The 23485-nt window shown below is 51.7% G+C and overlaps 2 protein-coding genes across 6 annotated transcripts in view; both read left to right on the plus strand.

The window, feature by feature from the left end:
• The first annotated feature begins 9 nt into the window (after positions 1-9).
• Positions 10-6440, plus strand: FKBP8 (FKBP prolyl isomerase 8). Of its 4 annotated transcripts, none has more exons than XM_030034088.2 (9): positions 10-211; positions 582-872; positions 1046-1215; positions 1389-1477; positions 1786-2003; positions 2076-2248; positions 2360-2437; positions 4781-4918; positions 5518-6440. In XM_030034088.2, exons 2-9 carry the CDS (start codon positions 596-598, stop codon positions 5602-5604), a joined length of 1230 nt encoding a protein of 409 aa, XP_029889948.1. In that variant the 5' UTR covers positions 10-211; positions 582-595; the 3' UTR covers positions 5605-6440. The 4 variants fall into 4 exon arrangements, with proteins under 4 accessions (XP_029889948.1, XP_029889949.1, XP_029889947.1 ...); XM_030034089.2 differs by having other exon boundaries at positions 171-283; XM_030034087.1 differs by lacking the exon at positions 10-211 and adding an exon at positions 212-321.
• A 739-nt stretch (positions 6441-7179) lies between these two features.
• The window catches only part of ELL (elongation factor for RNA polymerase II), a 57741-nt gene continuing 41435 nt past the window's right edge, over positions 7180-23485 (plus strand). Inside the window, exon 1 of one of the 2 annotated variants that reach the window (XM_030034066.2) lies at positions 7180-7357. In XM_030034066.2, coding sequence (XP_029889926.1) covers positions 7223-7357 — 135 coding nt within the window. In that variant the 5' untranslated portion in view covers positions 7180-7222. Of the gene's footprint in view, positions 7358-8773; positions 8801-23485 lie in introns of those variants that run through there. The other variant, XM_041128127.1, reaches the window with a different exon arrangement.

Raw genomic sequence — 23485 nt, forward strand, 5'->3', positions numbered from 1 at the left:
GGAACACACGGGCCCCCGCGCCATGGCCCAGCGGCGGACACCCTCCCGCTTCCCTCCCCAGTCCCCACGGCCCCTTTAAGGCAGCGCCGAGCCCCGTCCGGCGCTTCGCCTGACGAGCATTCTCACCACCCAATGGCGTCAGAGCTGTGGGCGGTGCCTGCCCAATAGGAGCGGCGGGGCGGGGCCGGCGGCCGCGGGTTCGCGGGGCCAGGTGGGAACGGCGGGGGGGGCGCGCGGCGGTGGCCGCCGTTGCTAGGGGGAGTCCCGGCGCGTGACGGTGACGGTGACGTGGGGTTCCCCCCCACCGCGGGCGGCGGGAAGGCACGTGGCGGTGGGCGGGGCGGCCCCTCCCTGTACCGGCAACGGGCTGGGGCCGCGTCTTTCCCCCTCCCGGTCTCCCCCCCGGGGCCCGTTTCCTCCCCGGGGCTGCCGGTGTCCCCCGCCCCCCCCCCCCCAGCCGCGCATCCCCCCCCCCGGAGGGCCCCGACGCTGTCCGGGCTGGCGGCCCCGTTCCCCCCCCCCCCCCCCGCTCCGTTCCCGGTAAGCGCAGGCCCGATCCCGGTTCTCTTTCCTCCCTCCAGGTTGCTCCGCCGCGATGGCCTCTAGCGGGGAGGAACCGAGGAACGGTTCCCCGGACCGGGCAGGGACCGGCACCGAGCCGTCACCGACGGCCGACGCCGCTCAGCTGGACACGGCGGAGGATTTTGAGGTCCTGGAAGAGGAGGAGGAGGAGGAGGAGGAGGACCTGAGCGAGCTGCCCCCGCTGGAGGACGTGGGCAGGCCACTGGCCCCGCCGCGGGAGGACACCCAGCCCTCAGAGCAGGGACGGGGGGAAGCGGCAGAGGACCCCCAGGAGTGGCTTGATGTTTTGGGTGAGAGCCCGGGCAGGAGGGCGCAGGGTTTGTGGGGCCTCACAGGTTTCCCCGTGGCTCTGCCGGTGCTCCCTGCACCATGAAGGCCAGCGGGGAGTCAGAGCGGGGCGGTGGGAATCAGGTTTTTTCTTCTCCGCTACGGGCTGACATGCCTCCGGCTTCTCCTCACCCAGGGAGTGGCTTGCTCAAGAAGAAGACGCTGGTGCCGGGCCAGGGGGTGGACACCCGTCCCCGTAAGGGCCAGGACGTGACCGTCCGCCTGAAGGCCACGCTGGAGGATGGCAGTGTGGTGGAGGAGAACCCTGCCCTCACCTTCACGCTCGGGGACTGTGATGTCTTGCAGGTCAGGGCTGGGAGAAAGCTTGCCCGGCTTTATCGCTGCCTTGTTTTCCCCTTGCGGAGCAGGACCTCACCTCAGGGGGTGTGGGGAGGGTTTGGGGTCGACGATATCCCTGTTTGTGGATTGGAAGCGGCCCCTCTGCCCTTGCTCCCTCCCCACGATGTTGTTCCCTGCAGGCTCTGGACCTGTGCGTGCAGCTCCTGGAAATGGGGGAGACAGCTTTGATTGTGGCAGATGCAAAGTACTGCTATGGCGCTCAGGGCAGGTGAGCGAGGAAGGGCATGGGTGGAGCGAGATGGCCCAAAACAGGGCTGTGAAAGCTGTCCCCTGTGCTCCTGGTGACAGCCCAGCCAGCAAGCCACAGCTTCGCAGGCAGGGAGACCCGGCTTGTTTGCCACATGCAGGCGATGGCAGCGTGTCCTGCCTGGGGGGAACGATCTACATCCCGCCCTGTCCCGGGGAGCCTCTGTGGCTCTTGATTTCTGGGCCACGGTGCTAAATCTATGTGGCCCAGTGGCTGGTGGGACTGGCGGAGGTGGCAACGGTGCCGTGGCTTTGTGCCCCTCTGCGCAGGAGCCCTGACATCCCACCCAACGCGGCCCTCACCCTGGAGGTGGAGCTGCTGGCGGCTCAGGACGCGCCGGACCTGGAACTGCTCAGCGGGAAGGAGAAGATAGAGCTGGCCAACCGCAAGCGGGAGCGCGGCAACTTCTTCTACCAGCAGGCAGATTACGTGCTGGCCATCAACTCCTACGACATCGCCCTCAAGATCATCAGCTCCAGCTCGAAAGGTACCTGCTCCCACCCAGCGAGGGCCGCCTGGGCTCCCTTCCCGCTGTAACCTGCCTCTGGGGTCTTTGTAGTTGACTTCAGCCCGGATGAGGAGGCTGAGCTGCTGGACGTGAAGGTGAAATGTCTCAACAACCTGGCAGCCTCTCAGCTTAAATTGGACCATTACGAGGCGGCCCTCAAGTCCTGTAACCTCGTCCTGGAGCACCAGCCAGGGAACATCAAGGCTCTCTTCCGAAAGGGCAAGGTGAGGCCGGGCACGCGGCAGATGCTGCCATCCCTTCTCCACGGCGTGACGGAGGGCAGGACCGAGGGACAAACCTCAGCCGCCCTGCTCAATCTGTATCTTGCCTTCCAGGTCCTGGCTCAGCAGGGTGAATACAGAGAAGCCATCCCCATCTTAAAGGCAGCGCTGAAGCTGGAGCCTTCAAACAAGGTAAGCTGCTGTTGTGTGCTGCCGGTGATCCTGCAAAGCTGGGTGTCTGCAGGACGGTCTCCTCTTGTCCGTGTCCCTGCAAACCTCGGTGTCCCCTGTGGAAGGCTGAAGCCTCCTGTAGCTGTTCCCAGCTTCCTTCGTGAAGGGAGGCTGGAAATAGCCCCCTCAGGGCCTGGACAGCCATGGGGTGATGCATCCCATGGTGCAATGTCTGAGCTTTGCTGGGCTGGTGGGTCCCTTATCTCCGTGTTGCGAGACTCCCTCTTTGCCCTTTGGTCCTTGCGGTGGCAGGACTCCCTGCCAACGCATCCCTGCTGCAGTGATCCTGTGTGTATGGTCCTGGCTGCTCTGGCTTCCCCGGGTGGCTCCAGCGGCTTGTGCCATGGCTGCTGGAAGTGGAGCAGAGCCAAATCCCTGCAGACTCACTCAGCAGCCCAGAGCGTGATTCACTGGGCGGCAGGAGCAGCCCAGACCTCGGTCCAGCGCCCGGGCCAGGGCGAGCTCTGGGTCAGGAATTTCCTGTTGGTTAATGATCAGCTGCAGGACCAGAGCCTGGGGAGAAATCAAAACCTAGCACCAGGAAATGGCCCCAGCAGGAGCGAGCCTGGGCAAGCTGAGGGGAGAGGCAGGGAGATGCTGCCTGCGTGGGCTCAAGGTGGAGGGCTTGGTTCTACAGGTGGGCTTTAGTCCTCGACTGGGTCTGTTGTTTTATCCACCTTTTTTCTGGGAATTTCACCAGACCGACATGATTTGTGTCGTGATCTGGTGCCTGAAGGTCACAGGTAGGATGGGGCACTGAAAGCAGGTGCTCGGTGGCCCCGCAGCACCCACAGAGCTTGTGGTCTGAGATCAGCCACGGGGAGGGATGAGCAGGATCTCAAACCCTTCGCTTCCCCACAAGGTTAGGGTGGGCAGCCGTGGTGAGTGAGCAGCACAAGCGTTGCTGGCAGCACTGGGGGCAGCCCCCCCTGTGTGTCTTTAGCACATCACTGTTGGCAGGGCGGCTGCTCGCCAGCCCATTCGCATGAAGCTTTTAATTGGAGAGGGGTGAAAAATCAAAATGCCCAGCAGTGACGTTACCGGTGAAACCACAAGTACACCAAATGACTGGCCTCTCCGGCTGGCTGCCGGGACTCCTAGGGAAGTGGCCGTGCCGCTCCAGACGGCAGTGTTAAACACGCGTCGGTGAGTCACGGGCTATGGCTACTGGTGGTGAAAACAGACTCAAGAAATGCTCGGCTCCACCTGCCTTGGATGAGGAAACCTGGTTCTCTGGGGCTGTTGGCACTTTTTGGCCGTAACAGACCATCAGCCGTTGGGCTTCCTTCTCCTGACCCCTTGGAAATGCACATTCTGGGAGCAGGGAGGATGCCAACATTTGTCCTACACCAACCTGCCAGCCCCGGTGAGCTCAGGGGTGCCTGCAGGCGCTTTGCTGCTTTGCACCCTCCAAAGACATCCAAAGTTTCACGTTCAAGGCAGCGGTGCCGAGCGTGGCATGGTCTGGTGAAGCCCTGGCCGGTCTCCAGGTGAGCCGACGTGGGCCAGAGCCGGTGTGGGTCACCGGTGACGGTACCGGTGTTTCGGGGAGGCGTCGGAGCCGCCCGGAGCGTGGCGTCCCCAGCAGAGGGCACAGCACGGCCGTGGCGGTGGACGGCTGCACCACCGAGGCCGCCGCGACGTCCTTCTTGCCACTGAGGGCTCCGGCAATGGCTGGCAGTGCCGTGCTCGGCTCGCTGGCACTTGTTGCTGCTTTTTTGGGAGCCTGTGAGCTCTGCGCAGGACACAGAGCTTTCTACCGCAGCACTCCCTTCAGCCCCAGCAATCGCTGCCACTCAGCACAGCCGGGCAGGTACCGACACGCTCCTGGGTCTTGCTGCAATCCTGTTTCAGACCAGGCTGAGTTTAAGCCCGCTTTCCCAGCTTGCTTCCAGACAGAAAAGTGGGAGAGCTTGGGCATGTGTGTCCTGAAGGCAGACACTTTTCTGTCTCGATTAAAGGATAAAATCCTTTTCCCGATGTCTGACATCAGCCCTGGGCTCTGATCCCCGCTGCCAGGTTGGGGACGGTTTGGGTGGCCAAAAAGGACAGAGGGGCACTCAGACCCGCAGGGCACCCAGCCTGGGTGTCCAATGCGAGCCTGGTGCAGCCCCTCAGTGCAGGAGAGCAGGGCAGGATCAGGCCATCAGGCCCCCCGGCTGCTTCTAAGCTGTTCTACAAAGCTCCTGCACGGCCCCGGGGGGGTCGGACCTGCTGGTGGTGGCACTGCGGTCCCCGTCCCTTCCCCTGCACTGCAGGGATGGTGCGGGGCCGATAACCGCAGCGCTCTGCTCTCCTCCCCAGACCATCCACGCTGAGCTCTCCAAGCTGGTGAAGAAGCACGCGGACCAGAAGACTGTGGAGACAGAGATGTACAGGAAGATGCTTGGGAATCCCAGCGCCGCTGGCACCCCGGGAAAGTGCAAAGACAAGCTGCCCTGGGTAAGGGCTGGTGCTGACCTGCTGGGGGGGGTGGCAGAGCAGGTGGGGGGTCACCCCTGGGGTGGGGAGTGCTGGGCTGGGCACTGGGGACATGTTGGTGTCCCCCAGGTCCCTGGGGGTTGACACAGTCCCACTCCCAGGCCAGGGGGGTGCTGATGTGACCCACGGGGTGGGCTGTGTCAGGGCAGCAAGCCTGCCGGGAGCTGGAGGCCCACGCTCCAGCAGCCTTGCCAGGAACACGCCGATAGCTGCGGCTGTGCTCCTGGCTCTGTCCGCCAGGTCCCAGCGATGCCAGCTGGAGGGTTTGGACTTTGCTCCCAGCTGCCGCACTCAGGAGCCCGCTGGCTTTGCCGGTGGAAAGCACTGTCAGCTGGGCTGCCGGCGGCACACGTTGTCCCCGCCGACGTGCCGGCCATGCGCTGGGCAGAGCCGAAGCAGCACTTGCCCTTTTTGGGCTGTGTTATCTCGGATGCACATTGGGAGCTCAGTGCTGCCCCGTGGCCCCTGGCCAGCGCAGGCAGGGCTCCACGTCCCTGCTGTCGGTGGGGCTCGCGGCACGCCGCATGTGTCCCGTCACCTCGCTGGTCTCTCCTCCTTAGTCCATCCCCTGGAAGTGGCTCTTTGGTGCAACAGCCATCGCGCTCGGCGGCGTGGCCTTGTCCGTGGTCATCGCGGCGAGGAACTAAGGATGGCGGCGGGGTGGCCCCGCGGCACAGGACCTGCACCGGGACGTGCCTCTCTCCTGCCAAGGGGCTACCCTGGGGCTCCGTTGACCCCTTCCCGCGGACTCAAAGTTGCAGAAACACGGATGCTTTCTCTGCCGGAGGTGCCAGATCCCCCTCCTTGATGTCCCCCCGTATCCCTCCCGGTGCAGGCGGGATGCAGCTGCAGGGACGGAGCCGCAGGCAGAGCAGAGACCCCCGAGCACCCTCCCAGCAATCAGGGGCTCAGCCCCCAGCCCCAAGTGTGTCGGGGGGAGCGGGAGCTCCTGCACACCAGTATGCTGTGGGTGTCCCCAGTCTGGTGAGCCCCAGCGGGCGCCATGGTCCTGCCGACATGGTGAGACGGGCAGGGGGGAGGCACGCGGAAGGAAGCTGCGTGGGTATGAACTGGCACGGTGATTTCTCTGGCTGGGCCCAGCTACTGGAAGGGAAGCGGTGCAAACGTACCCAGGGGCATGTGCAGCGAGATTCCCTGTGTCCTGGGGGGCTGCCGGCGGCTCAGCCCTCCCACATGCGCCCGCTCCCCTCCTCGGCACTTCCCCAGAGCGTGCAATGTCCAAAGGAAGCCAAAGAAACCTGCGGTGCGAGGGGAGCGCCGGAGACCTCCTTTCCAGGCTGTCTCTTGTAGGTCCAAGCTCTCGGGGGTCCCTTTTTGCCCTGCAGCTCTCTCCAGCCCGGGGTTGTCCCCCAGGGTCTGCCGCTGTCCCGGTCTCAGCTCTGCTCACGGAGGGGGGGGTTGTAGCACTGTCCTCCCACCCCAAACCGACTGTGAACTTCCCAAATAAAGGACAATTCCTTCACGCCTGGGCCTCTTCAGTGCCAATGAGGACCTGGGGAGTAAGGGGAGGAATGTTGCTCTCTGCTCTCCCCCCTTCTTGCCACACTGTGGCTGCAGAGAGGGCTGGGAGCTGCTGTTTAATTTGGGGGGGGGGACACAAGAGGGGGGGGGGGGGAATTTTTACAGACCCTGCACAGCTTTGCCGCAGCTGTGGAAGGAGGGAGCGACCTCTGCGATGGGAGATGCTCCCTGGACTGAGGTTGCTTGGCTCTGGAGAGCACGGAGCTGCACCCCGGGGGTGACCCCAGACCCTGCTGGGCATGGGGGGGGGAACACACACGACATGGAACATGGGGCCTATGGGCCCTGCCTGGAGGTGGGGAGGGGGATGCCCAGGGGGAGGCCTGAGCCTACAGGCCCTGCCTGGGGCGGGGGGGAAGCCCGGGCCCCCAAGCCGTGCCCGGGGGGGGGTTATGCCCGGGAGACGGGGGATGCCCGCCCGCCGCCCCCGGGGGTCCTCCAAGGCTGGAGGGCTGCACCAAACCACCCTCCCCGTCATGCCCCGCGGCCTTCTTTTGCATATCCCCGCCTCCTCTTCCCATCTCCCAAATCCGACGCGGCGGCCGGCGTCATCTGGCCAATGGGAGCGCGGGCTGCCCACCTCCTCGCCCCAGCAACAGGCACCCCGGGTGGGCGGGGTTGGCGGAGCGGCGGCCGGACGGCTCATAAATAATACATAAGGGGGGGCGTGGCGGCGGCGGGAGGCCCCGGCGGCCCAGGCGCGGAGGGGGAGACGGTCCCAAGATGGCGGCGCTGCAGGCGGAGCGCGGGTACGGGCTGTCCTGCGGTCGCCTCGGCCGCGGCACCCGCGTCTCCGTCTTCCACGTCAAGCTCACGGAGAGCGCCCTGCGCGCCTTCGAGAGCTACCAGGCCTGTAAGGTAGGGGCGGCGGGGCGTGGGGCGGTGGGCACGGCCACCGCGGCGGGAGGGCGGTCGCCACGAGGCCCTTGGACGGAGCCCCGCGGGCGGCACCGGCGGGGTTGGCACCGGCGTCGTTGGGGGGGGGGGGAAGGCTTCCTCACGGAGTGCGGCTGGGGGGGGGGGGAACGGGACCGGTCCTGCTGCTGTGGGGTGTGTGACGGGGGGCGGACCCCGGCGGATGGACGGAGAAATAAGGGGGGGGGAGCTCTGTGTGAGGCCTTCCCCGGTGAGAGACTGAGGAGATGCGGGGGGCTCCCGGGTCCCCCGTTTTGTGTGACTGACCGGGGAAATGTGGGGAGGGGGGTGGGCGATCCCACGGTCAGGTACGTGAAGGAGACCGGAGGGGGGTCGCAGTGCCCCACCGGTAACGCCCCGGGGGTAGCCCGGTTCCCCCCCCCCCCCGCGTTGGTGTTTGAGGGGCCTGTGTGGCCCCCCCCCCCCCCCCCCGGTAGATGACCGGGGAGGGGTCACGATGCTCCGGTAAGTGCCTGAGGGGGACCGGGAGGGGTCGATGTAATCCCCCGGTAAATGTTGGGGGGACCACAGTGTGCCCCCCCCCCCCCCCCCCCGGTGGGTGACTGGGAGACCCGGAGGCCGAGGTGTCGGTGCCACCCCCCGGTAGATACCGGGGGGCGGGGGTGGGTTCTCGGTGTCCCTACCGGTAGGTGACTGGAAACCGCCTTCACCCCCCCCCCCCCCCCCCCCCCCGCCGGTAAGTGGCTGGGGGGGGAGGGCGAGGGACGTTAGTGCCCCCCCCCCCGGTGACCGTGTGGGAGGGTGTGGTCTACCCCCCCCCCGTGAACGTGACGTGGGTTTCCAGGGCCCGGGGGGGGGGGCCGGTCTCACCCCGGGGACGTGTCGCGGGGGGGGGGGGGCAGGGTGGGTCCACCCCCGCTGCTGGCATCGCGGATTGCGGGGGGGTCCCTTCCTCGCTGCCACCCTCATGTGTCTGCCTGTTCCCCCCCCCCCCCCCCCCAGCCCGGTGCTCCCCTCCCTGGGGGAGGCGGGTTCAGGCTGGGGCTGTATTTTGAAATTTCCAGATTGTCTTTTCTGAGATGTTTCCTTGAAATGCATCCAGAGAGCTTATTAGTCATGTAAATAAAGAATAATGGCAATACTTGATATCTGTCGTTAGGATGGACAGGAGAGGGATTAAAAGCTGTCTTTTTTTATTGTAATTTTATTTTTTTTTCTTACGCCTCTGATCCTACGAAGAGCGTATCTGTCTCCTCACCTTGCCAGCGAGCTGGGGAAGCTGGGAACCTAACCCGTTTGTCATTAGGAGCGTCCTGCCTGCCAGCTTCTGTAGGATAAACCATATGTTGTCACAACACTATTTTTAATTTAGGGTGTTGGTTACATCACATCACTGAATTGGGCAATTTCTGTATGAGGACGAAGGTAATTACTGTACCAGGGTTTATCAACTTATTTTTTAATGAGTGTTTATCAGCATTGTGAGAAGTCAGTAGCAATAAGTGCCTTGGATAGATTGAGTTATTAGCTTTTTTCCTCTGAAAAAGAAAAAAAAATATCCAAAGAAATGCTTTCCTATATATTAGGAAAGCCTTTTCTTTTGGGGGAGGGAGAGTAGGAAGACTACAGGCAGCTGTGTTAAATATTTTGGGAAGCTATTCTGAGTCCATGTCACACATGAATAGTGGTGTTTATTTTCTAAATGAAGTCTGGTCTCTAGATTGTTTGGTGGCCAACGGCCACTAATGAACTTTGCTTCCTTCACCGCCACCCAAAAGAGAAATAGTCAAAGGCTACTGGTGATTAAATGGGCAGGAAAGGATAAGGGCAGAAGAGCTCGCTTGTTTGTATAGTGAATAACGCAACAATTAGTGGGCTATTAAACACATATGCTCATTCTGCATTTGTTCTATAAACAGTTTCTCCAGCTTGTTGAACGTCTCTGCTTCCTCTGAAATGCTCGGCTATGGCGATGCCAAGAAGCGACTTTATAACACACCTTCGGAGCGTGTGTTTGTCCAGTCTAGGCTCTGATTTAATTTTGGTCTGCAGTAGGTAAATGGAAAAAATTTGCTAAGGCTTCTTCTGCTCGGTTTGGTTTTAAATGTGGTATAACTGACGACAGTGTTGTGTAATATGTATAATGGCCTGGAATCCAATACTGTTGTTTGTGTTACCTGAAGTCCAACATGTGTGCAGTCTGACCTGTTTTATGCACTGGGATAGCACGTCGGTGCAATTTCTGCGACAAGACTCTGTCTCTTTGCCAGAACAGGCAGGGTAATGTCTTCAGTTGCTTGCTTGAGTTTGTTCTTGGTCTAATAATAATGTATTGGGATTACATAATCCAAAAATGATCACCCAGCTGGGCGAGCTGCCATTTGTTTTTAGTGTCCCTTGTGCCAGAGCAGTTGCATTCTTGGTGTAGAGCTGTACCGTGTGTGGATCAGGCAGCAGGACTATGGGGAAACAGATATTTGTTGTCTTGAGTCTCTCCCGCTTGGCGCTCTGCTAAATTGTCTGTGTCTTGGTGAAGAAAACGGTCGCGGGTCTGCATATTGATGCCCAACTCTGTGTTTCAGCAAGCTGTTTCTGCATCATGTACAGAGAACGTGGAGCTGCTGCTGAAGAGGTCCAGGTCACAGGGCTGCCGGCTCCTTGTGGTCCTTAAAAGGGTTTCTTTCTCCGGTAGCTGGGAGGGTCTGCTCACCTGAAAGACATAAAAGTTTTAAAAATAACACTGGCTTCATAGGGGACACTTTAAGATGTCGCTTGTCTGCTTCTTGTGAAACTTGCTGCCCCTGAAACTGCTTCCACACAGTTGTGAAACCCTGAGCGCTGACCGCTGAGCTCCGCAGCTGAAGGCTGAGCGGTGGAAAATGTGTCCCAAGTCAATTTGTCCACTGATGAAATGGAGCTGGTCTGGTGTGTTAGCCTAAAACAACTCTTGGTTCTCCAAGAAGTGTAATTCTATATTAGCTTGCAGTTTTCTGTGTTCCCTTTGGGTGTGTGTACAGGCTCTGTTTAGGCCCCCCCCCCCCCCCCAAAAAGCAGGGCATGACTTTTCCTCATCTCTTCTGGTCTGCCTCCAGCTTTCTTGCTGCCCATGTCGAGGTACAAGGGAACTCCTCATGCCCCTGCCTTGTTTTCCTTTTTCATTCTTTATCCTGGACCCTGTCCTCCATGCTTGATGGTAAGATGTTGTGTCTATCCTCGCCTAATACACCTAGATATGTCTCTGTCCATGGCATTCATCCTTCGCTTTTCACGCCCGTATTTTTTAGCAACATCATGGGGGTTTCTGAGTAAGTAGAAATCTCAGTGCATGATTTAAAGTGCTACATGGCAGACCCAAACGTCACTTGGCAGTAGGTGCATCTCCTCACGCAATTGTGGTGTAGGTGCCGATGGCATGTAAACAGTGTTAGGGCTGTTCCTGGAACTCTTACCTGGGAATTTCCTGACTTTCACGTATTTATTTAAAAACTCTCTTTGAGGCTTGAGGGGTGGTACTAGTGAGCTTGAGTGATGGATCGTCTTTCAGTAACAAACAATATGACTGCAGTTGCACACCTTTCTCTATTATCTGTAGCTAATGTGTTGACCTAACTGTAGCTGATGGAGGCCAGGCTCAACTAAGCTGCCAGCCATAGTCCTGGCTTGCATGGTGGCCTTGTGATTTTAGGAGGATGTAAGGAGCATCGTAGCATCCCGGCTTAGGTCAGTGCATAATGCAGCAGCTGAACAGTGCCTCCTGCTCCTGTTGTACCTGCTACACGGAGTATTTTTGAACTGAAGCCACTGTTTGATTCAGTGGTGAACTTTGGCAGGTGCACAAATATTTATTGGGGGCTAAGCTGAGATAACTGAAGCACGTTGCCCCTGTGCTCTACTAGCTGAACTGAATTTTGGAACCGTCATCTGATAGACGTGGCTTCCCAGGTCATCTTCCCCATGCCTTCTCTGCTCATCTTAAACTGACCGTGACAGAAGTTATTTCTCAAAGGTTAGGGTTAAACTGACCCCTTGTAGTCACCACTTATTAAAAGAACTTTTTCAGGCTTTTCTTTTAGAGCAGGTTGTTACAGGTGCCTTCATCTTGCTGTGTTTAAAGCACAAAATACAAAATGAAGGCTCCTGCTGTCATTACAGGGTCTTTAGGGTAATGTGTATTCATGCTGACTTGGGAATTGAAAGCTGCTTGCAGGTGTCAGGAGGAGACGAACAATCCGGCTTTCGAATCAAAATTCATTGAATTATCTTAAAGCTTTTTGCATCATTCCTTCTTTCCTGTAACCTGTTTTTTCCTGTCCTATTAATTCACTGATGCTGTAGTCCGTCAAAATTGAAGCTATTACGACATCAGGAACATGAGTCGGTGACATGACTAAATGAATCAGAGGAGGCTGGCTGGAAAGGAAGCTCATTGTACACGTACATCTCCTCGCAATCAGCAAAAATGGGACAGGATATGCAGAACATACTGAACTGCTAAACTCCTGCTAAATGTTCTTAATGTTGACCTGAATGTGGCACCTCGCATTTGAAGGAAGGGGACAAAGAGACGTTTAACATTGTGCATGAGGAATGTTTTGGCCTGTGGCAGTTTCCTTTCAATTATTTAGGGTAGCTTTTTCTCTCAACCATATACCATTTGGATCTGCTCAAATTATAGATTCATCTCTATAGTTTTCAAATTGCATGGGAAAGAATTGTCTGTAATTTACATCTAAAGTGACGTACAGTTGCTATGGGATTCGGTGGCAAATTATAAACCCATTATGCTTTTTTTTTATACTGGTGGTAGCAGACTACAGAAGTAGGTCTAATTGGTGATGTGCCAAGGGAAAATAGAAAGTTTGTGACAGAATTCTTGTGACCGACGGTGCTTTTTTTTTCAAATGCGATCTGCTTTTTATCAGCAGATCATACAACACCATTAATTGGAGGAGTTGAATTTGGGCATTAATAACTTTTTGCTCTCTATCGATGCTGGGGGAAGCAAGCTTGAAGATTAACCCCTTCGATTATTTTTGTGAGGCTAGGTTATTTTTTTTAAGGTATGCAAGTGGAGTGTTTTGGCACTCGTACCAATGGCTCTAGCAGCTGGATCCTGGCGATTGTATTCATTACCCAGCAAGACTAAACCCTTGCTTCTTTTCAGCATATTCTATAGTTGGTTTCTTATTCTGCTTAAACAGCAGCAAAGGGAGAAAGGAAAGCTATTATAATTTTTTTTTTTTTACTTCTATCTGAAGCATATTTGATCAAACAGGGTGTGTAGGTGAGTCTCTTCAGAGCAGTCTGTCTCCCAGTGACCTCCTCCATGGCCAGCGTGTGCTGCAGCAGGTCGTGCCTCAAGTGGCTCCTGCGCTTGCCGTGAGCCAGTCAACTCCCAGAGCGTGGAGTCCACGGGTGATCCTCCAACATCAGGGTTTTTTTCTGAACCCGTCTGAAGTGCTCTGTCCTGTTTAGTTAGTTTTTGTCATAGTGCTGCTTGGCAGAGGGATGGTGACTGTTGAAATAGTTCACTTGCATAGTGCCGACTGTTGGGATAGCAGAAGAGCCTTTATTACTGGTAAGGGAGGGGAAGTTTTGTTTGAAAAAGCATTTGAGGTCTTGTTAGTAAATGAACCTGTTATCTCCTAAACAATTTGCACATTTCAAACAGTTGAAACTCCATTCTGCCTGTAACTTGTAAGCGTAAACTTGTGAAGCGTCTCCAAATCCCTGGTGTTTGTGCATGTTGAAAAATGGGAAGGGACAGACTGCATGCGTCACTCTTGTACTAATTTGTGCCAGCTAATCCATGGGAGAAGAATACATTTTGGCTGACTTAGTGGTTTTGCTGCTAATGCACAAGAGAATGCATTTGAATGGATGAAGTGGCTGCATGGGTTTAGGTAGACTTTGAAGAGATACCATATGTCTGGGATCCTGTACCGGATACCCTCATTTGTGAACATGATTGTGTAATACACTGGCTCTATTTGGGTTTTGGGAAATGAGAGGAGAAGTTGAGGGGGGGAAAAGTGGTCATCAGCTCAGCGTCATAACATCAGGAAGGTTGAGATCAAGTTACCTCTGAATAATTAAGGTTAATGCTGTTTCTGGAGGAACCATTATCTGGAGTGAACTTAATGCTAATGAAAAAAAAAAAAAGGCTGATAACCTGAACTATGCTAATATTTTATACAGGGTGGATACAGAGGAGACATCACCAAAACTAGGCTTCTAAATTCAACGTGCCTTAGCTTGACCTAGATGCATTATCCAGGAAAGGAGCTTGGATTTGCTGATAAGAAGAGTTTTCTACAGTAGCTCGTGTTGCTTAGAAACGTCCCATGTACATGAGGCAACTTTTGCACACCATGGTAACCTCGTATTGCCTTTTGACTGGGTTGGTTTTGTTGATTTTTTTTAAAAAGAGTTTATATGATAAAGAGCATAAGTCCCTCAGCAGTTGGTTTGCAGAGTGGTGACGTGTATCACTGCTGCACTGGGAAAGCAGACTTCCAAAATCCAATCCTTTTTGCATTGCTCCAACGAAAAGGCAGTCTAGAAAAAACACTGCTCCGTGCACTTGGTCTCTCCTTTCTTTACATTGGACTAGTGCCTTTTTTAATTTAAAGAAACCAGCATTTGTTTAACTCAAAAAGAGGTCACTGCATGTGAGCATGACTTGACTTAGCTGCCCACCTCCATCCACCTTGAGTCTTCCCTGATCTGGTGCAGTCTGACTGCTGTTAACCCTCTGCTCTCCTTCTATACAGCAGAACTTTTCTTGGCTTTTGTTACACAGGAAATAATACTTTAGCTCGAGGCATTCATGGAAAACCAAGATGTTTTACTTTTTTTCTTCAGACTCTCTTCAGGCCAGCTGCCACCACCAGTTACTCTTTCTTATATGCAGAACCTGCAATGATCCAGGGAGGCTCTGGGCATGGTCCTGGGGCATACTGCTCTGCAGGAAAGCAAGTCATTGTGGGGAGAAAGCTGGAGCCAGCGTCTTGAAGGACAATCTGCACATAGCACTCTGAGGAGAGGCTTGAGTTGTGCTGCTGGCTTCAGCCCCCAATCCAGACCATGCAGTTGGGTTTAATGGTAGACGCAGACTTTCTGCTTTAGGTTTGAGTTAGCATGTGGTGGGGTTTAGCAAGTACTGTGAAACTTCCTAAAAACAGCTGGTCGCTTAAACCTTTGTAGTATTTAGATTTCATCAGTACAAACATCCTCTTGACTACCTGGCTCAAATATTTTGAGACCCACATAGTTTAGCTGATAGGCCGTGCTTTGATAAGAGCAGCCACCTGACACCCATGGCAGTTTCATTCATACAGGATCAGTGCTGCGAGGATAGTTTAAGCTAATTGTCATTATTGAGCAAGAGCAGACTTGTTACTTAAAAGTCTAGCAAAAAGCCCAGCAGGACGGGAGAAATGCTAGCTCAATCGGTATCACTATACCCCAAGGATCCATATTTTCTACAACCGAGGTGGAAGACGCTAATTTAATCTTTCTTCTATATTCTTACCCACTGAGGGCCTGTTCTGTGATGGGCTGCAATCAATACATTATGTGCCAGTTGTGGTTATTTGAATCATATTTCCACATTTCAGTGTCTAGACTTTATGTTTGTGTGAGTTTTGTTGTACCTTTCCAGCTCCGGCGCTGATTTCAGTTGTTTTTGGCTCCTGGTTTCTATGAGAAAATCAAATGGACTGTGTTTCTGTCTTTCGCAGTCCCCAAAAAAGAAGGGAACAAGGGAATTGGCAGAACTCAGTTTTTTAAGCTCCTTTGCCACCATTTTTTCTCTCTTCTGAGAGAATCTGTGTGTGGATGAGCAGGGTTCTGCCATTTGGTGACTAGCAGATGAAAGCAAAGACAAACCACTGATGGCTGGAGATAAACCTCTCCCTGGTTCTTGCAGTGAGAAAAATCTGGTGTGAAAAAAGGTATGATCTTGGTATAGGCAGTCAAGGCTAGACAAAGTGAATATGCACACATTTTTAGAAATAAAAACCCCTTGATAATCCACAAAGTACGAGCATTTGTTGAGAGTGAAGCAGCCTTTTAATTGACTGCAACTACTGTGTTTCATTTTTAGCCAGCAGCTTTCTTGCACTCGCAGATATTCAGGACTATGGATGTGACTGTATTTACATTCAGTGAACAGGAGGGTTGGTATGTGTTTGGTAAATTTGAGTTTCTCTGTGATGCTCAGAGAAGTTGATAATGACACGGACCTAGATGACATCAACCTTACTGTGACTAGAAGGTAGGACAGGCTTCAGTAATGTTCACAGTAACTGCCAGAGGAAGTACTGACTTGTGCAGAAAATAGCATGTAAACCTGAGCCGAGACTGTGTTCCTTTGATTCTGAAAACGAAGCTCCTGGTATATAGTAAAGTGTATTATGGATAAATCGGTGAAAAGAAATAATGGTCCCGACTCGTAATTAACTTGTAAAGCTTGCTGCCATGAAATTCAGAAGGCTTTAGTGCATCTGAATAGCAAGAAAAATTGGTCATATGGTATGCAAAGAATAAAGGCTGTGGTTACAACTTCTCTATGCATCTCTGCCTGCGTATCGGCTGTTGGGCTCCCATTTCTCCCTTGGTGTTTGAGGTGATCCAGCTTGTTGCCAAAACCGTGGCTTTACCTCTTCCAGGGAGCTGAGCTCCATGCAAATGTCAGTGTAAATTCTTCCATTCCTTTCAGATCCAGGATTCAGTGGATGCTTTTCAGAGCCCGGGATGGGCGGAGTAGCAAGGAAGCAAATTTTTCCACCCTGCCTGAGCTTGGGCAAGCGGAAATTGTGCCTTGGGAGCCATATAAGGCAAGTCAGTCGGCTCTTGCTGGGCTCACCTTTCCACTGGGAGGCTGGAGAAGGGAGCAGCCCTTGCTCACAGGGAGAGCGTAAGGTCTGCTGGTCCTTTGAAGTTGTTCCCTGTGCGTCTGACACTTGCCGGAGGTGTGGTGTGGCAGGCCTGATTAGGTCGCAGCAACTCATTAACTCCCTGACTTGTGGGGCTTCAGCACGCGGTCCCAAAATGAAGGCGTAAACTCGTGATTCAGAGTGAAACTGCTGTAAAATGACTGGAGCTGGGAAGAGGTTGAGGCAGGTCAGAGAGGGGAGCAGCCTTCTGTCGCAGGGCTTCTTCATTTCCTTCAGCAGCATCTGATGCGGGTGCTGCTGACGACAGACTGGGCTGAGCAGGACTTTGCTCGGAAACGATAGTTCTTATGTCATTAAAATAGATTTTTGAAAATACTGATGACACCTGTTCACGCTTCCAGGGGTGTTCAGCCGTCAGAGCTGGTGAAGCCCGAATCGTGACCTCTGCTGCTGCTTCTCGCAGAATTAAGAACAACTTCTGCTCCCATAAATAGTCTCTTAAGAAGTGCGTAGGAGCTCTGCTGACCAATTTCTTTTGAAAAGTGCTTTCAGTGATGCCTGTGACAGCGACCTTGCCTGCTGTTTCCCCTCTGTGTGCCTGCTGGGGCAGCCATGTTTTGAAGGGAGCATGGTGGTCCCATCCACAAGCTCTGCTTCCTTCTCTCCCAATAGATGTTCGGTAATAAAAAGAACCCTTAATTATCAGTGTATTTAGGTGCTCTTCATGGTCAGGATTTTTTGGTAGGGAAGTTGCTGGTACTTCTCCTGTTTGCTTTTCCTGCTGTGAGATCTGGAATGCTTTCTGCCTTAGTGGGGTCCATGTTCCCTAATACTGTTGAAGAGGTGAGGATGGCTACCGTGCAGTTTCTGAAAGCTTCGGGGTTCTGTGCACCTCAGAGATGGTCTGATAAGTGTAATGGATGGCTACCAATCCTCGTCTTTATTCCAGAAATAAAGGGTGGTTTTCTAAAGGAGAACGATGCAGCCGAGCAAGTTCTCCCAGCCTGGAGCCTAGGAGCAGACCCGCGCTGACAGAGAGTCCCAAAACACACAGCTTTGCTAAGGAAGCGGCTTTTTGTTTAATCTTTAGAAATGTGGAAATGGGAGGGGGGGGGTAGTAATGGATAAAGGATAAAGTAAAACATACTTAACCTTTATGAACGTAAATGGGATATCTTAGATCTGTTTGAAATATGCACTTTAGTTGACGTGGAAGGTAGTGGTGATTAAAACCAATTGCAAACATTTTTCTAGAGGTGTGATTCTGAAATCGTTTATGAATTTTTTTTTAAGGACTTTGTTCTTAATGCATTAAAATGGTACAGTAGTGATCACTGCATTAAAATCTAGAACACATTCTTTTAGGGTTTCTTAACATGAAAGGAAAAAAAAATAGATTTATTACCTAGAAGGTTTGATATCATAGTGTCAGGCATGTTTCCATGACCTTTCTATTGAATCTCTGCAGTCATTTGTACTGGAGATGTATCTAATGTAGGTGCCGCCTGCTTCTTGCTCCAAGTTTTAGCTCTCTTGTACAATTAAGGCCATTTAACTCAATATAAAGGCCTTTTACTTGTCATTAAGGCTGAATTTACAGACACTGACAGCAGGAAGAAACACTTTTATTCTAACCTCAGATGGGCTCAGTTAAGAAAGCAAAATGTTTCAGCTAACTAGAACTTGCATGGATTGTTATATTTAGACCAAAAATTCTGGTCAGACAATTAAGTGCCGGCTCAGTGGCCATACCACTTCTTTTGCATGTATGAATTGGATTAACTGCCTCAACTCACTCTGTCAGGCAAGAGAGATTCTCTATCTTAATGTATGAAATCTCTTGGGGCTTTTGGCCTTGGACCCAGGGAGTCTTTTTGCAGCTCTGTGGTCAATCTCTATTTAGTCAGCAGAGGTGGTATGTTTTTACTGTTCTTATCTGAAAATTTTTCATGTTCATTTTTGGAATTTGTTGTAACCTAAACTTTCACAGGTGTCCTTGTGGGGAGCAAAGAAACATCTGACTTTTTTTTTTTTTTTTTTTTTGGAGGTAGATTTGCCAGTTCAGAAGAGTATGTTCTTTCTTTTACTGTTTGTCACTTTATTTTTGGAGCAGGTTTGTTACCAACCAGCCTGGCAGTGCAAATAAAGATGTAGCTGAAACAGTGTGAGTTCTGTGCTTCTCACTGAAGGAAAGGGAGTACCTCGTTTAACTTGGTAGTGGCTTCTTCAGGCAGCTGCCTTCACTTTTCTATTGGAGAAAGCAAGCACCCCTGGAAGATGGTGTTTGTGAGGAGGCTGTTAACAGTGCTGTTTTAGCAGAGGATATGTAACAGAATGAGGTTATAACATGGTAGAAAATCTAGTGGGGTTGTCTTGCTCAATACTTTCAGCTGCATTTTGTGGGCAGCCTCCCTCAGTGATAGAAAAAAAACCCTGGCATTTGTGATTACTTAATCGCTAACTCCCCCGTGAAGATGGTGAGATGGTAGGAAATTTCAGTGACATCCCTGTTGAATACTAAGTTTCTGTTGAGTTGTGTATCCAGAGTCCTGGTCAGCATTGGAGCACCTCTGTTTGCCTGAAAGCCAAAAGAAGCTGTGTCTGAGCATCCTGCTTTAGCTTTTGAGGTTGATCTGGCTCGTGAGATGTTGGTGGTCAGATTTCTCTAGGATTCCTTTAGGATCCTGGCCCTGCTGACTTTGGTTTATCGTAGCCTCTTCCAGCGGGGCTGGCTCTGACTCTCTGAGGAACGTCTGAAGATTGTCTTAAGTAGAACTTCGGCAGGCTAGTAATTACGCTTCCCTTTAAGTGTCAATAGGATATAGTTGGGCACAAGGAGAAAACTGGTCCAGGCTTGTTTTCCTAGGCTCAGCAGTGTGTATGTTAGGCGAGATTTGTTCTGGGATGGTTGAACGAGTTCGTCAATCTGATCTCTAAATTGCCTTTCTATACTTCTCTCTTGCAAGAAAAGTAGTAAAGCTGTGTGGAAGATAAGGATCATACTGATGTTTCAGCAGCTCGTTTAAGCCGTTTTATGAGCACATAGGCAAGTGAATCAGCCCTGGTGTCTTAATACGTCCTAAAATAAATTGGACTTTCGTAAGCAAATTCGGTGAGTTAGAATTGCTGTATTTTCATTAAAAGATCGCAGTGGAGGAAATGCTCTTTAAAATTCACCCTTAGGGTTGTGTTGTTCATTAACTGATAGTTGCTCCTGTTTACCTTGTGTGATAAGTACAATGTTAAGAATGGCTAACAGTGCTGATGCCGTCACAGCTGCCCTTCAGAGAGAATTGCTCTCCTTTTTTTATGGCTTGGTTTACTGTCAGGTGGGTTTTTTTGAACTAAAATAAATGCAAACAGCCAGAACTTAGCTCTCCTAATCATGGAAACCGACTTTTTTTTTTTTTTTTTTTCCCTGTTCTTAGCAGCTTGGTAACACTGTTCTCAGTACAAAGGTCATTTAAAAATCTGACGTGCCTGGCCAGCAACATACTGCTTCTTAATGAGGCTTAAAACCAGTGTGTAGCTGCCTGGTGGAAATACATTTGACTCTGGAGCAGCGGAATAGAGGAGCAGGAGGGAGACATGTGAACAGCTTATTGGAATGGGATCACTCTTCTTTCCTGCACCAACCCCCTGTATCTCTAGGTAGTCCTCACTTGCATAAAGAGGTTTTAATTTTTCTCTTGTTATGCAAATGAGCACAGGTGTTTGACAGCACATTCTTGTTCTCAGAAGAAAAGCAACTAAAATATCTTCCAAAATACACACATGCTGTTTTAAAACGATTTCTTCCTGTCTTTCAGAATTTGAGATTATCTCCTCTTAGCCTTGGCTTCTCACTGCCCCATAGCCACTGTTCAGCAAGATGGCAAGGAGGTCCTGCAGCACTTCTTACTTCATCACTGTCTCGCTTAAACCCTTCTGTCCCTCCTCCCCAGGATGTCACTTGACATTGAACTAAAGCTCTTGAACCTTAAGTTCCTTGTTTGCTGTGAAGCTTCGTCAGTAGTCTGAATGTCTGAGGGCTTTTGCTCTAATCCTGTTCCCCAGCACTTCAAGCTCCAGTACTGGAATTTCAGCACCTTCAGCCTCGCCTCAGTCTTTTCGGCTCTTTGACTGTTCTCCAGTTAAAACTAGGTCAGAAACAACTGTCAGCTTCTGATATTTCACTATTCCTGTTTTATAAGTTGTAACCCAGTGTTGCTGTGTTTAATCGCTTGCTTTAGTTTTAACATATTAAATGTCTCATCTTGCTCTGCGTGAGCAGCCTGACATAGTAGAGCTGGTAAAACTGCTCAAAATAACATCTTGGCTATAAAAGCAATCTTACCTTGATTGGGTCTGAAAAGGTGAATTATCTGTTTGTTACATATAATGCCTAAGATGCCAAACTGACAGATTTTTTTTTTTCCACAAGCGCTCTCTAACTGTACATTTGCTGACAGTTTGTGTACAGCCAGTATTCTAGCTGTAATTAACCAGCTTCTCTTTCTGTCTGAGTGGCTTTTTAACCTGATAGGTGAAAGAAAAATAGCTTAAAAAAAAAAAAAAATCAGGTAATTAGAAACCCACAGATTGGCGAGGAACACAGTAAAGCGGGTATGTTGGAAGTCATTTAAAATATTTATTTTTAACTGAGAGTTCTAGCTGACTGTACCCATTCAGCGTTTTTATAAGACTATTATTGGAATGGTGCTTGAAGTCTGAGACGGAGTGTCTCAGTATTCGGTGAAATCCACCTGGTGTAATTTAAGAGTATCCTTACTCCTTTCTTTTAGACAGACTTTGAGCTAGCTAGCAATATTGGAATTCTTAGGCATTCTTGCATAAGTGGTATTTAAATTCTTACTTTTCAGTATAGCTTAAACTTTGTGGTTTTTAAATTCTGCCTGAGCTGTCGTCTCTAAAAGTTTTCCAGAATGGCAAGTTGTTTTATTAAGCTGTTCTTAATACACTCAATTTTCTTCTTTTGTGTATCTCCTGCTGCTCTGTGAACCTCGTCTAGGGTCTAAGGATCCCTGGGGTGGAAACCCTTGGTGTGGAGGTAACAGTGCAATCCAGCTCTTCCTTACAGACCTGGATGGTCTCCAGTAAATGCTGCATGAAGTGGCAGTGTCTCCATATGCCACCTGGGAAATATTAGCTGTGTTTCACAGATGGAGGAGTTTCAACCCAGAGGTGAAATGCTTTATATAAGGTCACAGAAGGAAAGCTTCTGACAGAGGGCAAATGGAACAAGTCTCAACTCTAAATCTGGTTCTGTAGTCATTTTGCATCACTTCCACAGCATGGCCTTCAGCCTTGGATGGAAGAGCTTTGGGTGTTTAATCAGTTGTGGAAACTTTCTTTATTTATGATGGGGATGAGGGGGAGTTGTTTAAGATGTGCTATCATGACACACTTTTCTATATTAATTTGGGAAACATTTTCTTTTGATAGTTAGGGATTTTTTACAGTGCAAAAGCTAAAACCAAAATATTTGTAGTACATATACTCGATACAGCTGGTTATGGAAAAGCTTTCTTTTACCTATTTAACTACTCTGAGGTCTAAGCGTGAGGGTGACTTTTTCATCCATGTCTTAGGTCTGGCCAACACAGTGGGTATGTGTGTGCTTTATAGTCATTAAAGGTAAAGACCAGTCAGATAAAGAATTGTCTGGTTGTGGTTTAACCCCAGCCAGCAACTAAGCACCACACAGCTCCTCTATCACTCCCCTCCTCAACTGGACAGGGGAGAGAAAATAAAACAAAAGGCTCGTGGGTTGAGATAAGGACAGGGAGAGATCTACTCAGCAATTGCTGTCACAGGCAAAACAGACTTGACTTGCGGGAAAATTAACTAAATTTATTGCCAATCAAACCAGAGTAGAGTAATGAGAAAAAAACCCAAATCTTAAAACACCTTCCCCCCACCCCTCCCTTCTTCCCAGGCACAGCTTCACTCGTGAATTCTCTACCTCCTCCCCCCCAAGCGGCACAGGGGTGTGGGGAATGGGGGTTGGGGTCAGTTCATCACACGTTGTCTCTGCCGCTCCTTCCTCTTCAGGGGGAGGACTCTTCACTCTTCCCCTGCTCTGGTGTGGGGTCCCTTCCACGGGAGACAGTCCTTCATGAACTTCTCCAACATGGATCCTTCCCGTGGACTGTAGTTCTTCACAAACTGCTCCAGCGTGGGTCCCTTCCCCGGGCTGCAGTCCTTCAGGCACAGACTGCTCCAGTGTGGGTCCCCCGCAGGGTCTCAAGTCCTGCCAGCAAACCTGTTCCAGCGTGGGCTTCCCACGGGGTCACAGCCTCCTTTGGGCATCCACCTGCTCCGGCGTGGGGTCTTCCCTGGGCTGCAGGTGGAGATCTGCTCCACTGTGGACCTCCCTGGGCTGCAGGGGGACAGCCTGCCTCACCATGGTCTTCCCCACGGGCTGCAGGGGAATCTCTGCTCCGGTGCTTGGAGCATCTGCTCCCCCTCCTTCTGCACTGACCTTAGGGTCTGTGGGATTGTTTCTCTTACATGTTCTCACTCCTTTCTCCAGCTGCAGCTCTTGTGCCTCAGCAACTTTTTTTTTCCCTTCTTAAATATTTTATCACAGAGGCGATACCCCTGTTGCTGATGGGCTCAGCCTTGGTCAGCGGTGGGTACGTCTTGGAGCCAGCTGGCATTGGCTCTGTCGGACATAGGGGAAGCTTCCAGCAGCTTCTCACAGAAGCCACCCCTGTAGCCCCCCCACTACCAAAACCTTGCCACGCAAACTCAATACATGTCCGTAAGCAGCTTTTGTGGGGTAGCAGTTCAGAAAAAAACATTAACTCGTGTCTTGTGTTAAGAATGCTGATTTTTATGGCCATCTTGGAAGATGCTTGGCTGGAAAACCTTTGTATTATATTTTTGTAGCAATATGAGAACTAAAGGTGAGTTGCTTCAGTTGCCTCGGCAGTGGTACAAGCCCTCTTTGACTTCAGTTGCTGACCCACACAGCAGTTCAGGAGAGGAATTTGGCAGAATAACGTGTGAAGTTTGAAATAAGAGGAGCATTTAAACAGAATGTAGCTGGCCAGAAGAGTAGGTGAATATTCATGGTGGATGTTTTGCTATGAGCAGCAGAAATAGGGAAGTCTCATCCTGCAGAACCAGGTTCCTTGTTGGCCCTCTCTTCATTCTGTGGGTGCCTGGATGCATCTGTGCTGAATGGCCAGCTTGCTGCCACCAC

This window comes from Aquila chrysaetos, chromosome 12, assembly GCF_900496995.4.
Source record: "Aquila chrysaetos chrysaetos chromosome 12, bAquChr1.4, whole genome shotgun sequence".
In the NCBI taxonomy this organism is placed as follows: domain Eukaryota; kingdom Metazoa; phylum Chordata; class Aves; order Accipitriformes; family Accipitridae; genus Aquila; species Aquila chrysaetos.